Genomic DNA, 16,633 nt, shown 5'->3' with positions numbered 1-16,633 from the left:
TTTCAATTACAATATTTCTCAGAGACAAACAGCCGTAATAGACTGGTTGACTTGTCTGTTAGGTTTGTGCTGAGTTCTGTTACTTAGTACAAATGAAATAAAAAGGCTAAAGACTCTCTTTTGCACCACAACACGTGCAAACATCGACACTAAATATTTATTGTTGTTTTTTTTCTCTCATATTAAGGTTTCATTCTTTTTTTAATAAAGAAAATGAATAAAAGGAGAAAATGAATATCTACTGACATGCAACTGGTTTTAATACTCCTGTTGTTGTGTTGCATTCAGGAAAACTCGCAGCTAAATAATAAATGGTCACAGGTTCAAAGAATTTCACACAAAAATCTTTATTAAAACATGTGTTGTGGGTAACCTTGTGCTGTTTGGTTTTAGGACTTATCGTTGCCTGTTTGTTTGACTCGTATCATCCGAGCCAAATCTCTAATGCGGCTGCAATTCCACAGTAGAATAATTCAATAAATGCTGCGGTGGCTTTGAGGTGTTTCAAGGTTTTCGTAAATGTATAAAAACAGAACGCAGTGGAATGACGGATAAAACACTATTGGTGCATTATTCTGTGTATACCTTATGTCAGATTTAATCGCAGATAAACACAAGAGGAAGGAACAGTTTGCACCTTCAGGATTTTAACCATCATCAGGATTTATAGTTGAATTAAGATTTTGATCTCTTCATGTACTGGCATGTTTCAAGGGAGAAGCATTTCAGAGGGGAAAAAAACATTTTTTCCCCTTTAAATCTTTCTCACTATTCATGAAAAACTAATTGAAACTGAAATAAATCAACAATCTTTGTGTCTGGATAACATGTTCTCATGGTTCCCCTGTTATGTAACTTGAAAATAAAATCTTGTTTGTCTTGCCTGTGCGACGAGATCAGGTATGTCCAACTCAAGGCCACACCTGGATGCTGATGTAACTTCATAAGAAAATTGCAAAATGTCTGTTACTATGAACTCTACCACTCATAGCACGATCCAGAATTCATTGCAACAGTTGAATGATTTAATGTTGTCAGAAACACATTTTTAACCTAAATTATATTCTAAATATCAAAAACGAAAATTAATAACATTTTTATGTTGTTATTAACTATTTCATCTTCACTAAATTGACTTTTTAAAGCTTCAGTCTGTTGGATAATATAACTTGTGTAATGGATGGGAAGTACACTCATTTATTATTGCAATTATATGCTACCTTTTCTATTACATACGCATCAGTTTAGCTTTAACTCATTTCAATTGTATTATTTAATTCCGATTATCCTCCATTACTATATTATAATGTGGCCGAGCAGGAGAGGATGGACTGAGTGAAGCCACTAAATAAAAGAGACAGCATAATGACATCAGAACTAATGGCCTCTCTCCATCACAGTGGCAGCGCGACCTGCAGGGTCAGGCGCTGAAAGAGGAACAAGAAAAAGAGGCATAATTTGAAGTATGTTTGTCACAAATCCTTATCGGTTGTTCTCAGAATGTTCTCAGGCATTGCTTTCCACTCGTTGGAAGAAAGAGTAAAGGCGGACTTGTGTAAACTAAAATAATTAATTCAGTGAATATTTGGATTTCAAAAAAGTAAAGATAAGAAAATGAAAATACTTCCCACAAGATGAATTCATGTGATTTAGCAAACACAAATGAATATTTCTTCAGGTGCTGCAGTTTGTGTCTTCCTCGTCGGAGTAATACAAATTGTTTATATATATTTTTTAAATCTCAGATAAATCAAGGAAGTTAATTGTGAACGCTGCTGTTGGTTCTAATGTGTCAAAATGTAAATCTTGTAACATGGCTGGTAAAGTAGTTAACCTGTCATCGTCAACTGAGTTCAAAGTGTAGTTTCATCGAGCGATCTTTTTTACTTCCCATATTAAGCCAGCAAAGATTTTAAATAATAAAGTGAGATTAGAGATTTGGGTGGGGAGAGTTGCGGCTTCTTCCAAAAAAAATCCCACGTTCAGCGCCTACAGAGGGTGTGGAGCGCACGTCTGAACACGGTTCACCTACGCTTGCTGACTAATGATGACGCAAAAAAATAAATTCCCCCCAGGCTGAACTGAGTCATCTGCTTCCGTCCAAGCCTAATCACAGCTTCGACATTATGTTATCAGGTAATTCTGACATGACTTGCCAAAAACACATGGCAATTACCTAGTAGTTGTAGTAATTTAGGGACGGTTTATAGAGCATAAACAGTTTGAGACAAAAGAGCAAAAGAAAAAAGATGATCCAACAAATCCTGACCTGTTCCCTGGAAAACATAAAGAAACGGTGTTTGATCTTTCTCCAAAACGGCTCTTCTTGAACTTTATCTTCACATCCAATCTTGAATTATCCACAGGGCTCCTCGAACTGTCATTAAACACGCTATATTCAAATCATGTTGAAGTCACAAGTCTTACACAATCCTATGAACCGTCTTTCTGGAACATGTGAAGTTTATATAACCTTTTCATTGGACGATGTCTGTTGATTTTAAACCTAGCACAGGTGAACTACACCGCAGCCAACTCTGTCAGCAGTCAAAGAAACAGAGTAGTTTTAGTATTTGCTCTAATGGTCACATGCTCAGCTAGCCAAGAGCGAATCATGTGATGGAGCTCTTCAGGCTGCTCGGAGAGAAAAACAATCAAGAGGTGCAGACAAGGCTTCCTTCAAGCTGGATATGCCACATCTCTCCAGGGATGTGTCAAAGGTCGCTCCACCACAGGATACCTGAATGCCTTCTTCCTGTATTGTATCAAAGTCAAGGCATTGTGGATAAATCTGGCCACCAATTAATTTAACATGTCCTTTAAGAGCTTTAAATTGTTGACTGACAACTAAACACGATTTGAATAGTGAGCAAAATAAAACGAGATCACCTCTTAGACATATTGTTGAGACCCTCTCAAATCAAAGAGCTTGAGGTCTGGTTGTTGACCAGCAAGCAGAGATTAGGAATGTCAAAGATTCATCTGGGAAAGTCCCCAAAGATTATGTGGAAGAAGACTTAATCTAATGAAATTCGAGACCAATGTGTTATGTCTGTGCTGAACCACTTATATGATGATAGTGATAATAAATAAGTTAAACATTTTTATCCGATCAGTGTTAAAGTTTGACGCCCCTGTCCCAAGTAATTGTATTGATTAGCTTATTTGAAATTAAAGGGCAACTAATATAAAAACCCAACTCTACTGACTCAGTCTTCCTCTCCAAGATGCAGTAAGTCCCTCACCATGACAATGTTTTAAACTTATCACTTGATAAGGTTCTCCCCCATCTGAAATCCCAGCGAGCGAGAGGTTACGAGAGCTCATAAAGTAGTAATGGTTTCGCTACTCCTCCAGCCAGCTAATCACACCTGCTTTGTTTAACAACAAGTCACTTGGAGGTGGAGACTTCCAGGATTGATGACGTTCAGTGAGAAACCTTGATGCTTGACCAATCACAGCAAAGTGGGAAGGCTAATTGTGGATTTTTCTCCAGAAGAACTTAGTGTTTCAGTGGGCGGGGCTTAAGCACATTTTTCTAATGTAAATATGTAAATGAAAAGAGAGTTTTGTACAAACAGACACATACTGATGAATACAATAGGAGACCAAGATCAATCTAAGAGACACTTAAATGATGTGATATGATTAAGAATAATGTATTAAAATATTGTTGATTGTTAATACTTCTCATTTTACAGTTTCTTTTGATCTCAAAAGGTGCGTCAACAGGTGTCTTGAGAGAGTGTAACAAAGGGGTGTGATTCAAGGTGTGCCTGTGCTCATCTGTTGTCGAGCCAGCATACCTGCTCAGGTGTATAAAAGCAGCGCAACAATTTCCTGACTCACTATCAAACCTGTGCAGCTCATCAGCTGATCTCTCCCAACAATGAGGATTCTTACTGTCTGGGCGCTTGTCGGATTTTTGTCAGTGGTCTACGCCAATACCAGTAAGTCAACTTTGAAATCATGACGATCATTGAAGCAATACTTTAATATAGTTCTTTTGAGGGGACGGGGGGGTCCTTGTTCTTTCACAATGACTCAGCTCTACCATCTAATATGCTCTTAACATTTGGAGTGTAATCTGGGATGATCAGTTTTCACTGGCCGCTCTCGATAACACAGTGGGCTCTTTGTAAAATATGGCATGCGTCGCTCTTGATGGATCAGATCAAGTTAGCTCATAAATTCAAAGAATGCAATAAATCCCTTCAGAGGGAAAAAGTCTACGTGTTAAGTCAATGTATCTGTAAGGTCATTTTCAGAGTTTTTACTCTGAAATAGATTTGATTTTTTGGTGGGGAGCTTGTGTTGTTTTTGAACATTGTCTAACCACTTTGATTTCCATTGAAATGTTGAAACTTATAACAAGGACATGAAGTATATAATTATATATTTAGGTGTTACTAGGTTATGACACTGGTAAATCAACATCATTGTTTTATGTTTGCTTATACATTGTCAAATTGCATAGAGTATTAAATCTATGTCGAGCAAACAAGAGTCTCTGTGTTCTCCCTCATATTTCCTCCCACAGGAATATACCAGTTATTTTGATGAAATAAGGAAAATTAAAGAATGATGGTGGCTACTCTTTTCTCCCGTTCACTAAGAAAGCTTTCAAGCAGTTCCTTGCCTTGGAGCAAGACTCTAAAGGCTGGTAATATAATTATATATTTGCCCAAACCTCACCACTATTCTTCAGAAGGTGATGTTCAATTATATTTTAATTGGATTTATGTGACTTTGAAAGACTTAAGAGCAAGAAGATATAACGTTATCAGTCAATTTCAATGCTACTGTATTTGAATAATAAATCAACACGAAAAAGAGGTAATAAATCAATTCTAGCTAACTATTTTAATGGGTTTTTTTCAACTAGACTAAATATTGACTTTCACCTGTAAGTTATAAAGGATGAGGCTCTTGACCTCATTTCCATGTTCTCCTCATCCTTGAGCAAACGGTAATAATGGCTTCTTTCCAGCTAACAAGTGAAAACATTTGCTGAGCTGAGCCAGGTGTGTCTACGTGAACGTTCCTTTTGAGAAAAACCTTCTCACAGGTGATTAGTCATGTTGGTTAATAATTAGTCACTATTACCACACCTTATCAAAGACGTTGGTCAAGCAAGTTCTTACAAGAATTCGCAGCAATTCGCAGTGTGTTCTTGGTGATTTTCCATCCCTTGGATTATTGCCTAAGATCTGTGTCAGATATTGTTGACGGTTTATTCAACTAGGTCACCCTTTGATCAACGAGACCGGCTTTAGTGTGATTCAACAGAAACATTTCCACTTGACTTTAACGTAATCTTCCATTACTTCTAAACTCCAGGATCTTATCGAACTCCAAACATGCTTAAAACATGCTCACATTTGAAGTCAGACAACTTTAAACATGTCCTTATTTATTAAGGACGTAGTCTTGTTGCTCTGGTCATCAACCACCTTCAACTTAAGGTCATCTCTGATGAAAGTTGTCAAGGATATGATGGGTGCACATGAGCGAGGTTTTGTAAGGTCGAAGTTACTTTTAAAATATACAAAGCTTGCTATTACAGAGCCAGTTGAGCAGGTTCAGGTTTTTCATAACAGGTTTTCTTTGGATGCTATACAAGTGAAGAAAATAGCATTCAATGAAAATATCTTCAGTCTGACATGTTGGAAGCAGTCGTAGCTGGTTACCGAACTAATATGACAATCAAATACAAAGGTTAAAAAATAATGTGGATCGTAGGAGGCTGTCAGACTTCAGACTCAAATTCGAGATGTGAAGGCAAAGGGGCTTCGTTTCATGTTAAGGACATCACTTTAACCAGTGGATAAAATCAGCGATGAGAAAATAAATGATTAAATCAGTATTTGGGCCGAGGGGTTTCAGCTTAATCAGAAACTATTTGGTGAGAAGCGTTACAAGAGTCCCACAGGCCTTCAGGTACTTTAGGTCCACCCAGGGGTTGAAGCTGACCTTTCTGGGCCAGTGACTGTGGTGTAAAAGTGTGTGTCAACTGAGGTCAAGGTCACTGCTTATGAAGCAGAAAGCAAAAGGAAGAGAAGCTGTTCTTGACCTAAAGGTTTTTTGGGTTGAACCGCCCCCTGGTCCACACAGGATTGTCTAGGTGACAATGTTTGGTTGAAGACTTCCTTTTATTTTGTCTTAATATTATACAAACACTATTTAGTACAAAGATGGGAACTTTCTGGCTGAATTTTGTCTGATAAATACATTCCCCTTCTTTATTTATGTTACAGCTGTGACCCATTTCCCAACCAAGGTCGAGGCTGAAGTCCTCAAAGAGGCTGAGACGGATGGTTTCATCATTCAGCAAACACATCCCCTCTCTGGCGAGTCAACAAAACCAAACACGACTCTCAAGCCCTCCTTTCATAAAGAGGAAAACGCAACCACACAAGGAGATGAGATTGAAGGGAGCGCAGCTGGAGGTGAATCATTCGTTCCTCACGGAGGTGAAAACCAGACAATGACGATCAAAGTCGTCTCCTCTACAACGTCATCTTCACCTACTGGGTTGACTTTAGATGCGCCGACCGCCACAACCCCCCAGGCTGAACTCAGCAATACGTCATCAATCAAGCCCAGCCAGAGTTTTAGCGGATACATCTCAGAAGGTTTTTATTCAGGATCTGGAGATGATGAAATGATGGACCAGAATCCTCACAGTGTGACTCCTGGTGGCCCAGTCAATTCAACAGAGAGTCATGATACCATCTCGACCACTCAGTACGATCAGTCAGGATCTGGACCCGGACCAGAACCAGACAGGGTTCGATCTTTTGTGAACCTAGCACATGGAGTTCATGGTATTTCTTTTGTTTCTCCTTGCAATGAGCATTACATTACTCATTTTTTGTTTTTTGTTAAATCCAAAACATATTTTCAATAAATGTTTTTACATTGTTGCAGTTCAACAGACAGAACCAGCACCGCGCAAAGGACATGTCACACCAGGTGAGTTTTGTAATGAATATAATATTCTCTGATGTCTCATCCGTGACTGCAGTAAAGATCTTGTCTTTTATACTCGTTCCACAGATTGGATCATCATCCTTGGGTTCATTGTGGGAGTAGCAGCACTGGTCATGCTCTGCGTTGCCATAGCTACAAGGGACAAGTAAGACACAAATCCAATAATGAGGAAAGTCATTCTTGCTCACAGGCGTGTCATACATTCTCTCTTTTTTCCGCGGTTCTTTTGTGCAGATGGAACGGACCGAGTCAAGTGAGACATCCGGAGACAAAAACTGTTTCCACAAACCAACAGAGGGAGCAAGAGATGACGACCTTCTTGCTCCAGAAGGGTCCCAAAGTGAACGGGAAGGCCAAGGAGTACACCGTCATTCCTCTGGAAGACCTGCCCGAGACAAGCTGATGCAGCATGAGTGAACATTTGACTCCTTCCTAAAGCAGAAGAATTTTGTGAAACCTTTCAATACTGTGCAAACACCTTCCATCTTCATTTCACTCTGGGGGAAAAAAATCTTTTTAAACTTGTATTTTTAAATGTTTTATACAAAAAAAGTATTTCATTGTAAAAGTATTTTATTTGTGTGTTGTGTATTTTTATTATTTGATTTTTTCAAGTTTCGAAAAAAATAAAGTATGTAGAGCTGAGCCGGTCTGTTGAACCTTAAGGAATCATAAACTTCAATAAGCAATACAAGCTTCAATAGTCATTATTCATGAACTATTTTACTTCAACATTTATCAGCCACATACGAGTAAAACAGTGTATAAGAATCCATGTTTAATTATTTGCCCAACTATTAGTTCCTCACAGCACTGCAACAGTTTTAAATGAAACATAAAAAGCTTATTTTCCTCAGATGTCAGACTGTTAAATGTACCTTCTCCGTACACACATTTCAAGTATTTTTTATTGTATTGTTACTTCCTGCAATCTGAATAATGGATGATGATGATTATTATTGTGTCTTGTCTGTGTCTCAACAAACCCTTGAATAAAACTGAGACTCAAGATTTTCTTGAACATTTTACATGCTAAGTTTAAAATAAGTGTCGAAAGTGGATCCAAAAAGTATTATAGAGATTGTTAAAGGTCAACTAATATGAAAACCCAACTCTTCTGACTCACTCACATGTTTCAAATGTTGAAGTCTTCCTTCCAAGTTGCAGGAAGTCCCTCATCATGACCATGTTTTGAACTTAAGTTCTCTGAAATCTTGTCGAACAAGAGGTTACCAGAGTCGAGTCCATTATGATGAAATAATGGTGTTCACTCCGCCTCCAGCCAGATGTAATCACACCCCGCTTTGTTTATACAACAAGTCCCTTGGAGGTGGAGACTTCCAGGATTGACGATGCGCGGTGACTAACGGAGAGAGGACAATGGGTAATAAAATTGACTTGAGCATATGTAATTGAAAATAGAGTTTTTTTTACAAACAGACACATACTGATGATACAACAGAGTCATGCATGACATACTGTTCATTGATTGTGGGTGTGTTCTTGAAAAGCATAAGAATCAATCATTCAATTGTTCAATTGACAGAATGTAATCTCGAAAATGACACAAACTTTCTTCAACTCAAGGAAGTCGTGTTCACCATGATCTTGACTCGGTTTTCGACTTGGTCTTGACACTCTTGGTTCTTGGTAGCATCGTGGTCTTGACTGAGGCGGTTGTAACTACAAGTATGTTTAACAGCGATGACATCTTTTCTGTCCAATAGAGCCAAAACACATCAAGTGGCTCCCTGGTGTCAACCAGAATCCCTAGTTTGGATTTAGAGAATCTACGTAATTATTAACTTCTGTTGGTAACATCATTGTAAATAGAACTCCAGACTCTGAAAATTGTATGGATTCATCGTGCTTTTAGAGACTGGTTGTGCGTCTGTAACTTCCAGCAGCAAAGTCAAAGCAGAGAGAAAACAAAGTGAGGACTGTCTGAAAGCATAAAAAAAGAAGAGGGCCCAGGGCAAAGAGCTGCTGCGGCTCAGATAAGTACGCTTAAGAAGCTGATTCACATTGGATTTTGGCAAACATCAAACCATTGAAGTTTAGCAGAGGACATGACGAAATGCACAATTATATTTTTATACTTTTGATCCTTGATGTTTGTTGTTTTTTTCTGACTTTGCTTATTTGACAAGTTGATACTTCAAGAACACATCGTGTTTTAAATACTGTAGTATTGTTTTAAATACTGTAGCTGCAGTTGTTACTGTAGCTGAGTTTGTTTTGATCAAGACATGACATCAATGACTTGACCTTTGAAATGTTACAAGTAAAGTAGTAGGATAATGTTGAAGAAACAAACCAAGAGGCTTAAGTTTTCTTAAAGATCAACTAATTGATTTAAGTGTCTCTCAAACAAATCTAGGACCTCCATTGTACTCATCAGTATGTTTTCACATTAGTTTCCCTTTAAGAACTCAGGAGGGGGTTTATCATCGGCTAGAGACTAAACGAAGAAAGAAAAAGTAAACTGAAAAACTACTTTCCAACTGGACCGTAAAATCGTGAGATGACAATCAATTTCAGGAAAGAGCAAGCAAATTAAAAAGTGCGTCAACTAAATGGAAATGTGTGTTTGTGTCTAAATATGGTTGAAGTCATTTGAGCTGTTATGAAATTGTTGTCCCTTCACAATGAATCATACACACTATTCTCCAGAGGGATCAATAAAGTTATATCTATCTACGTAAAAATGTTATTTAAATGTGCTAAAAAATTATTATATTTATTTATTTAAATTATATTTTTTACAAGAAAAACTATTTTCAAGTTTGATAAGTCGGCTCACAAGAGGCACCTTAACACTTTTTAAATGTTATACTCTAATTTATATTTTATTTCAGCTATATTATTTTTTATTATTATTTATTTATGTCTTTTTATGTTTTTTATTGTATTTATGTTTTTATTTGCTTGATTTTTTAGTATTTATTTGATTGTTTTAACATATATTTATGGAGGTTTTTTTGGATTGAAGTATTTATTGCTGAAAAGAATTTCTCCTCTGGTGAATCAATAAAGTATCCATGCGTCTATCTATCTATCCATCTATCGATCCGTCTATCTATCCATCTATCCATCTATCTATCCATCCATCCATCCATCTATCCATATATCCATCTATCCATCTATCGATCTGTCTATCCATCTATCCGTCTATCATCTGTATATCCGTCTATCCATCCATCCATCCAACTATCTATCCATCTATTGTCTATCCGTCTGTCTATCATCCGTCTATCCGTTTATCCATCCGTCTATCTATCTACCTATCTATCCATTTATCCATCTACCTCTATCTATATTATGGGGGAGATTCTTTGACTGGTTTTGTTACATTTCCAAAATTCCATTTTTGTAGTTTAGGGGAAATTTTATCCCCTAAATGTATTCAAATAACTAGTCAAATTAAGTGATTAATTGTGATTAATTCTTTATAGTCATAATTGTTGGTTTTAATAAAAAAAAAATAAAAAAAAGTATTTCTAACTTCATTGTTTTTGATTGTATGTGGCCCCTTGTATGATCTTGTGCTTAAGTTGTCAGAGTTAAAACAATGGTCAGTCACATCCTGAACTAAACATTGATTAGTCTGGTAAATGGTATAATACCCGTTTTTCATGTGATCATTTTGCAGCCCTTCATGTAGTACTAATGTTTTTTTATTGTTGTTCTAATGGTTTCGACAAAGGATCACAGCGATATTCAGCCCTGCTGGTAGAAACTAAATTTGCAGGCAAATTCAACATTCAAAACAATAAATTACTTTATGATCTGACATTTTTTAAACAGACGGGTACACACACAAAAGAACAGAAAGTGAAAAAACACCCATATTAGGAGCCAAACAACAAAACTTGTGACACCTGACGGTCCAGCAAGAAAATAAGCATCTGCGATGATACACTCCAGTCTTAACTTCTCACTGAAGGTCGATACAAAACACATGGATTCTTCGCTGAAGAAAATGGTGTTGAACCTTCACTGGGTGAAGATGAAGCTCATAAAGAGAAATCAATATTTCCAGAAGTCTGTTAATCGAAGAAGAGAAGGTCAACATATGTTGTTGTTGTTCGTATGGCGTGTTCATTATCGGAAAGGTTTCACTGTAATCATCTGCTGCTAGAAGATCAAAAGACAGTTAACAGAATATTAAGGAATGAGTGGCTTCTGTGACATTCCACAAATGTCAAGAAACTGTTGGGTTTTTTTCAACTCACGTATTACGCATTTCTCTTAGGAAATAATGTAAACCCCTGCAAGTTCACAAGAGACATATTGAGTAAAAAATAATTTAGAAGCACATAATCATGATTTTTTTAACACAAAGTAACACAGAGTTCCACAAAACATGTTAAATCATTTAGGGTTTTTTAATGTAATTTAAATTAGGTAAAACCAAAGTGTGACCCAGGGGTCAATTTCATCCCTTTTTTTTATATTTTTCATGGTCCACAGTCGTGAAAAATGCATCATGTTCTCACCGGCACAGCAGGATAACCGTCAGTTTGCTGCTGCAGTTTGCATAAATAATGTCAAAAAGAACAAAAAGGGTTGAAAAACTTTCCACACAATTTATTACCTAAAAGGTTCTGATCATCCAGAATGTTTTTGAAAGATGTTTTTTATCTTTGTTGCAGCAACGATGACATCAGACCAAGTCTCGCTCCAACGATTGTATCAAACGATCCCCTTCTCTTCTGTTGGCGGAGCTGAAGGATCGAGGCCACACTGTTTCATCTGGACGGCGATGTCAAACAGATAATCGTAGCACTCGCACCTGAAGACGACGCCGACATTTACAACACGTATGTGGCCACAGTCGACCGGTCAAAACACTCACATGGTCTTAGCTTTCTCCCAAGTCTCGCCCCACACGTACACGCCATGTCTGCGGACCAGAACCGCACAAGACTCTGGGTACTCCTTCATGGCTCGAGCCATACGATCCTTCAAGTCCTTTTCTTCTGGTGTGTTCTCAACAATTGGCACCACAAGTGTGTCATCATACCTGTGAGCGCCGGAAGACGATGTGATGTCAAAAGGTTTCAAGCACTGTGAGGAAAGTTTCACCCTTTAACCTTAATAATGTGACATGAAAGTTAACAGTGAGAGCTGAGGCTCAGAGTGACACACGACAAGAGTTGAATAACAACAAAATTATTTGAAAATGACTTAAGAAGTGAACAAACTTAACTACTTTTTAGGTTCATGAACATTTGAAATACGATGGCAGACAATATATAATACCACGTCCAACACAAGGGCAGCATCTGGCGCCACACAGACACAATTTAAAGTGGGATTTAACAGTGTATTCTCAATAATCTATCGTATGTTTTTTCCACGATACCGTATCAATATTCAACAGCATTGTGTCCATTTTTGCTTTTAAATCGTATTCTATTTGTATCAAAGTTCATTAGTGGTTTATAGTTTAAAGAAGTATATGTAAAAAAAAATTGGATTTTTTTTTAAAAAAAGAAAAATTTAGAATTACTATGAACATGCAAATATTCACAGTGCTTGGTCATTTTTGTTTTGCAATTGAACTTCCAGCCACTAGATGGCACAGCCAAAGAAGCAATGAAATCTAGCAAGGTTAATTAAATTAAATTAAAGTGATTTGGTCATCTGGAAGACATCAAACAATTATATCAATATATATTAACAAAATATTTTATTGTTATATAGATATATATAGTGATGTGCTGATGAAGCTTCATGAAGCAGTGTCTTTATCTTCAGAGCCCACTAGATGGCAGTATTTGCTCTATAGCCTATTGCTTCAAACAGATAGTTTATTGAAACTACACATCATTTGTATTCTAAGGGCACCACCTGCTGGTACTAAAATATATTTAAAAAAATATGGGAAACTGCTTCATGAAGCTTCATCAGCCCATCACTATATATATATATATATATTTATATATATATATGTATATATTTGACAAGAGTAATGTGGTCTGTAAATTCTGCAACACTAGAGTCAAGTACTGGGACCATAAATATACCATACCATGAATATATTGGTCAAAGGGTATATATCGCAATATAGCTACCGATGAACATGTATTGTAATCGTATGACCAGATTCTCTTCAATACACCCATCAAGGTTTTACTTGAATTCAAGACAAAGAAAAGGTATTATAGACCCGTTTGAGAGACAGAGAAAAGGGAAAGACGAGGGCACTTTGTAAAAGCTGGAGGATACCTAATTTTCCCCAGGACAAGTCAGATATACCGCCCAGTAAATTATAACCTTGACTGCAATAAATGTTTATCATCTTGGCTGCAGGATGACATACCGATAGTTGGAGCCTGAAGAACCTTTGCGAATCCCCTTGATCATCTCCTGGTGTGTGATTATGAACTCTTTGCCAGGGTAGAGCAAAGTAGCCATAACAGCAGCCTTGGAGTGGGTATGTATCACAGCATGAGCCCCTGTCATTTTGTTTTAGAAATAAATAAGGCATGATGGGAGAAAACAAGCAGTGGGTTTTAAAAATGAACGAATCTCCAACAATAGCTCAGTAATATTCTGCACTGATGTTCTTGATTGAAAAACAAGAACCGTTTAAAATTTTAATATTTTAACATGGCATTATACACAACAAAAACCATAACAGTTACACTTTACTTTCCAAAGCTCACCTCTCATATGGTAGGCGTTCATAAAAAGAGGGGTGCACTGGCTTTTCTTTAGCTTCTTCCACGCCGGTGGACAGCTGATGTCCCGCTCTTGCAAATCGCATACAAACATGTCTTCAGGCTGCAAAATAAGCCTGTAGTTAGTCTTTGCTCAAAACACTTAAACTGGAAAAACTATCAAACCTGTATTCTTTCTTTCTGGACGCCTGATGGTGCGATGAAGATCTGATCTCTATAGAGAAACATCAATAGATCATTTAGAACGCGATATTGAGAACGGCTGAGCAACTTTAAGATCTATAAGACCCTCTTCTCAAGCTGATCCCTCCACCGGTTCCCGTCACCCATCCCAGCTGGTAGAAGAGTCGACAGAGCTCTGGAATTAGGAGACGCGGATGTTCCTCATCCTGGAAACATTGTAAAGCTTTGAAACAGATGACATTTTTAAAATTAATTAATAGGTTTACAGTTACAATTAATAAGCTACTTTAAATTGAAATTTTAATAAATATCTTTTTTTTTTTTTTAAGTAATGGCTTAAGGATGTATTGATGTTCTAAAGCTCTTTGACTAAGCAAAAAACTTGGCAAATGTGAAAATGTATTTACAAATAATATTGCTAAATAAAGTTATAAAAATACCAAATAGAGCTAAACTTTGACATTTTTGAGATGGACATAAGCTGAATGAAAAGGGGAAAAACATTATATTAAATTAATATTATGTAAATCTTTAATTTCAGCTTTTAAAGACTACAGAATACATTTCAAGACAACCAAGAACAAATGAGAAAATACATTTAAAGCTGCAAAAAATAGCTTATTTTGTATGTGCAAGGCATTAAGGTACCTCTTATACTCACCTGTTTCTTTTGGGATTTTTCATCTGCATCTACGCAGTCATCACCAGTGCCACACAAAGACGACATGTCCTTTACAACAAACAAGACGTCATTTGATTCATCAATTAAGTTAATAGTGTAAGTGGATACATTTAATCCAGTTATAGCTCACGGAAACCTTCTTATGTCAAACAAAAGCAAAGGAAACTACTCAAACAACCTGGTAGAACAAATACCAGCTTCATGTGTTGCTGCTTGATTTTGGCAAAAAAATTCTTTGATCATCAGTATTTACATTTCTTTTTTTTAACCTTATGACTTTTTACATTTTATTTATACCGGGGCGAAATATCACTTTTACCCTTTATATCTTTAATAGTTCAAATTAGAATTTTGGGACTTTTATAAGCAACAGTGAGTTTAAGTTTAAGAGCCTCTCCCAGTGACTACAGAAGTAAACAACTGCAGTACAATGAAGAGGCGACTACTTTACAAGAAATGTATTATGATGTGAAATGCTTAAACATGCAATAACTAAAGAGTTATGGATTATTGTTGAATGCAACAATATTAAAACTTTAGAAAGTTAATAAAGCAAACACACCTTAAAACGAGCGTTGCGGATGTACCGTAGGAGTAAGAGATGTTTACAGATACATCTTCTGCTTTATCATAAAAGTAGCAGGTTATTCATTATATTTAAGATGCATGTGAGGAAAACATGTTAGAAGGCAAAAGCTTACCTTGCTAACACATGCATGTATCATAAACGCCATTAGTTAAACGTCATCGCGTGCGACAAAAAAGGGTAAAGCATTTAGCTAAAAGACGCAAATATTTACGTCGAGGAAAAACTTAGTAAATGATCTTCACAACAAATACGTGAACACAAACAGAGTCGTTTCGTTAAGGGTGACGACAATGTTTTTTTTCTGAAACGTCACTGACTTTTGGACGTTCGAGGATGAGAGCTAAAATGCTATGCTAATACTGTGACGCACGCAGATGGCGTCATTCGGTGACGTATGATGCCAGCGTGCGAGCCTTCGTATATTTTAATTTGATTCAACTTTTGGGTCTTTAGTACTATCTAGTTTTTTGTTCACTTTTTTTTTTATTTTTTTTTAGCATTTTCTGTTTTGTTGCATTTGTATTGGATATAGCATTTTTAAATGTTTATTTTGTATGATACGATTAATCTGATGCGTGTGTTTTAATAATGCCTGCTACTTTATTACAATATTATTACGAAACCTCTTATATTCAACTTGTTGTTTTATTTTATGTATCATATCTCTTCAATAAGAAATCAACACATCAAAATGTCATGGCTTAAAGTATTCACATCCGTTCAGAAAACAGACAAAAAAAGTTCCATTAACAATAAAAGTTTATTCATTTCCATGGATATATACACAAGTATTAAAACATTCAAGTCATTTGCCTGACAAATACTTCTGGTGTGATTTAATTACCTAAACTTGCATTGAAACAGAACATTGGTATTCATTCAGCAATAAAATAAATACATTCACTCCAGGACCAACCTTCCAGAATTAAATAGTAAAACTGAAATGTATCTTTAATAATCTTTGCACTATCAACATGAAATTACTTTTATCGTGGTCTAGCATTTTCTATTTAAAACGTTTTGTCTTGGTTTATAGTATACATTTACATGTTCATTTTCTTGAAAAAATAAAATAAAATTTGGATTTTTATCATACTTTATTGTATGCAAAAAGAAAAAGAAAAATGTAGATTTGGGCCCTTAGCAGTTATTAAGTTTAGAGACTATCATATGCTAATAAAATATAACCCGTTGATATGCATATCAACAAATAAAAATAAAAGTTTTCTAGTGATCTTAACTCACAAAATAAAATAAAACACTTTGCTATTTGAATGACATGATGTTATAGAAAGGTTAAACATTGCAAAAAGAGACAAAAAGATTTCAGCTCTATTATTTTTTACACTAGAGAGTACGTACACAAAGTGCAAGGAGGCACTTTAATCATGAAAACATAAGCCGCTGCTTACGTTTAACAAGAATAATTGATTATTTTCAGTAAAGTCTAAAGAGAGACGTTGCACAGAGTTGATCTCAGCTCACGCTGGTCGACAG

At 36.3% G+C, this 16,633-nt stretch overlaps 2 protein-coding genes across 4 annotated transcripts; one reads left to right on the top strand and one right to left on the bottom strand.

Annotated features, from left to right (window-relative positions):
- Positions 1–3,820: 3,820 nt before the first annotated feature.
- LOC148077715 (uncharacterized) lies at positions 3,821–8,004 on the top strand. The gene is made up of 5 exons (XM_087794422.1): positions 3,821–3,950; positions 6,258–6,827; positions 6,931–6,975; positions 7,060–7,138; positions 7,228–8,004. Exons 1-5 carry the CDS (start codon positions 3,890–3,892, stop codon positions 7,394–7,396), a joined length of 924 nt encoding a protein of 307 aa, XP_087650548.1. The 5' UTR covers positions 3,821–3,889; the 3' UTR covers positions 7,397–8,004.
- Positions 8,005–11,562: 3,558 nt separating this feature from the next.
- On the bottom strand, positions 11,563–15,491 carry apip (APAF1 interacting protein). Of its 3 annotated transcripts, none has more exons than XM_087794419.1 (9): positions 15,249–15,491; positions 15,110–15,170; positions 14,527–14,595; positions 13,971–14,071; positions 13,848–13,896; positions 13,668–13,785; positions 13,322–13,457; positions 11,852–12,019; positions 11,563–11,788 (listed from the first exon to the last, which is right to left on the bottom strand). In XM_087794419.1, exons 1-9 carry the CDS (start codon positions 15,263–15,265, stop codon positions 11,689–11,691), a joined length of 819 nt encoding a protein of 272 aa, XP_087650545.1. In that variant the 5' UTR covers positions 15,266–15,491; the 3' UTR covers positions 11,563–11,688. The 3 variants fall into 3 exon arrangements, with proteins under 3 accessions (XP_087650545.1, XP_087650546.1, XP_087650547.1); XM_087794420.1 differs by having other exon boundaries at positions 15,110–15,167; XM_087794421.1 differs by lacking the exon at positions 15,110–15,170.
- Between the last annotated feature and the right edge of the window lie 1,142 nt (positions 15,492–16,633).

The sequence above is a fragment of the Callionymus lyra genome, chromosome 6 (assembly GCF_982586985.1).
Source record: "Callionymus lyra chromosome 6, fCalLyr1.hap1.1, whole genome shotgun sequence".
Taxonomy (NCBI): Eukaryota; Metazoa; Chordata; class Actinopteri; order Syngnathiformes; family Callionymidae; genus Callionymus; species Callionymus lyra.
Note: the sequence above shows the minus strand (reverse complement) of the source record. Positions and strands in the feature narration are given on the sequence as shown.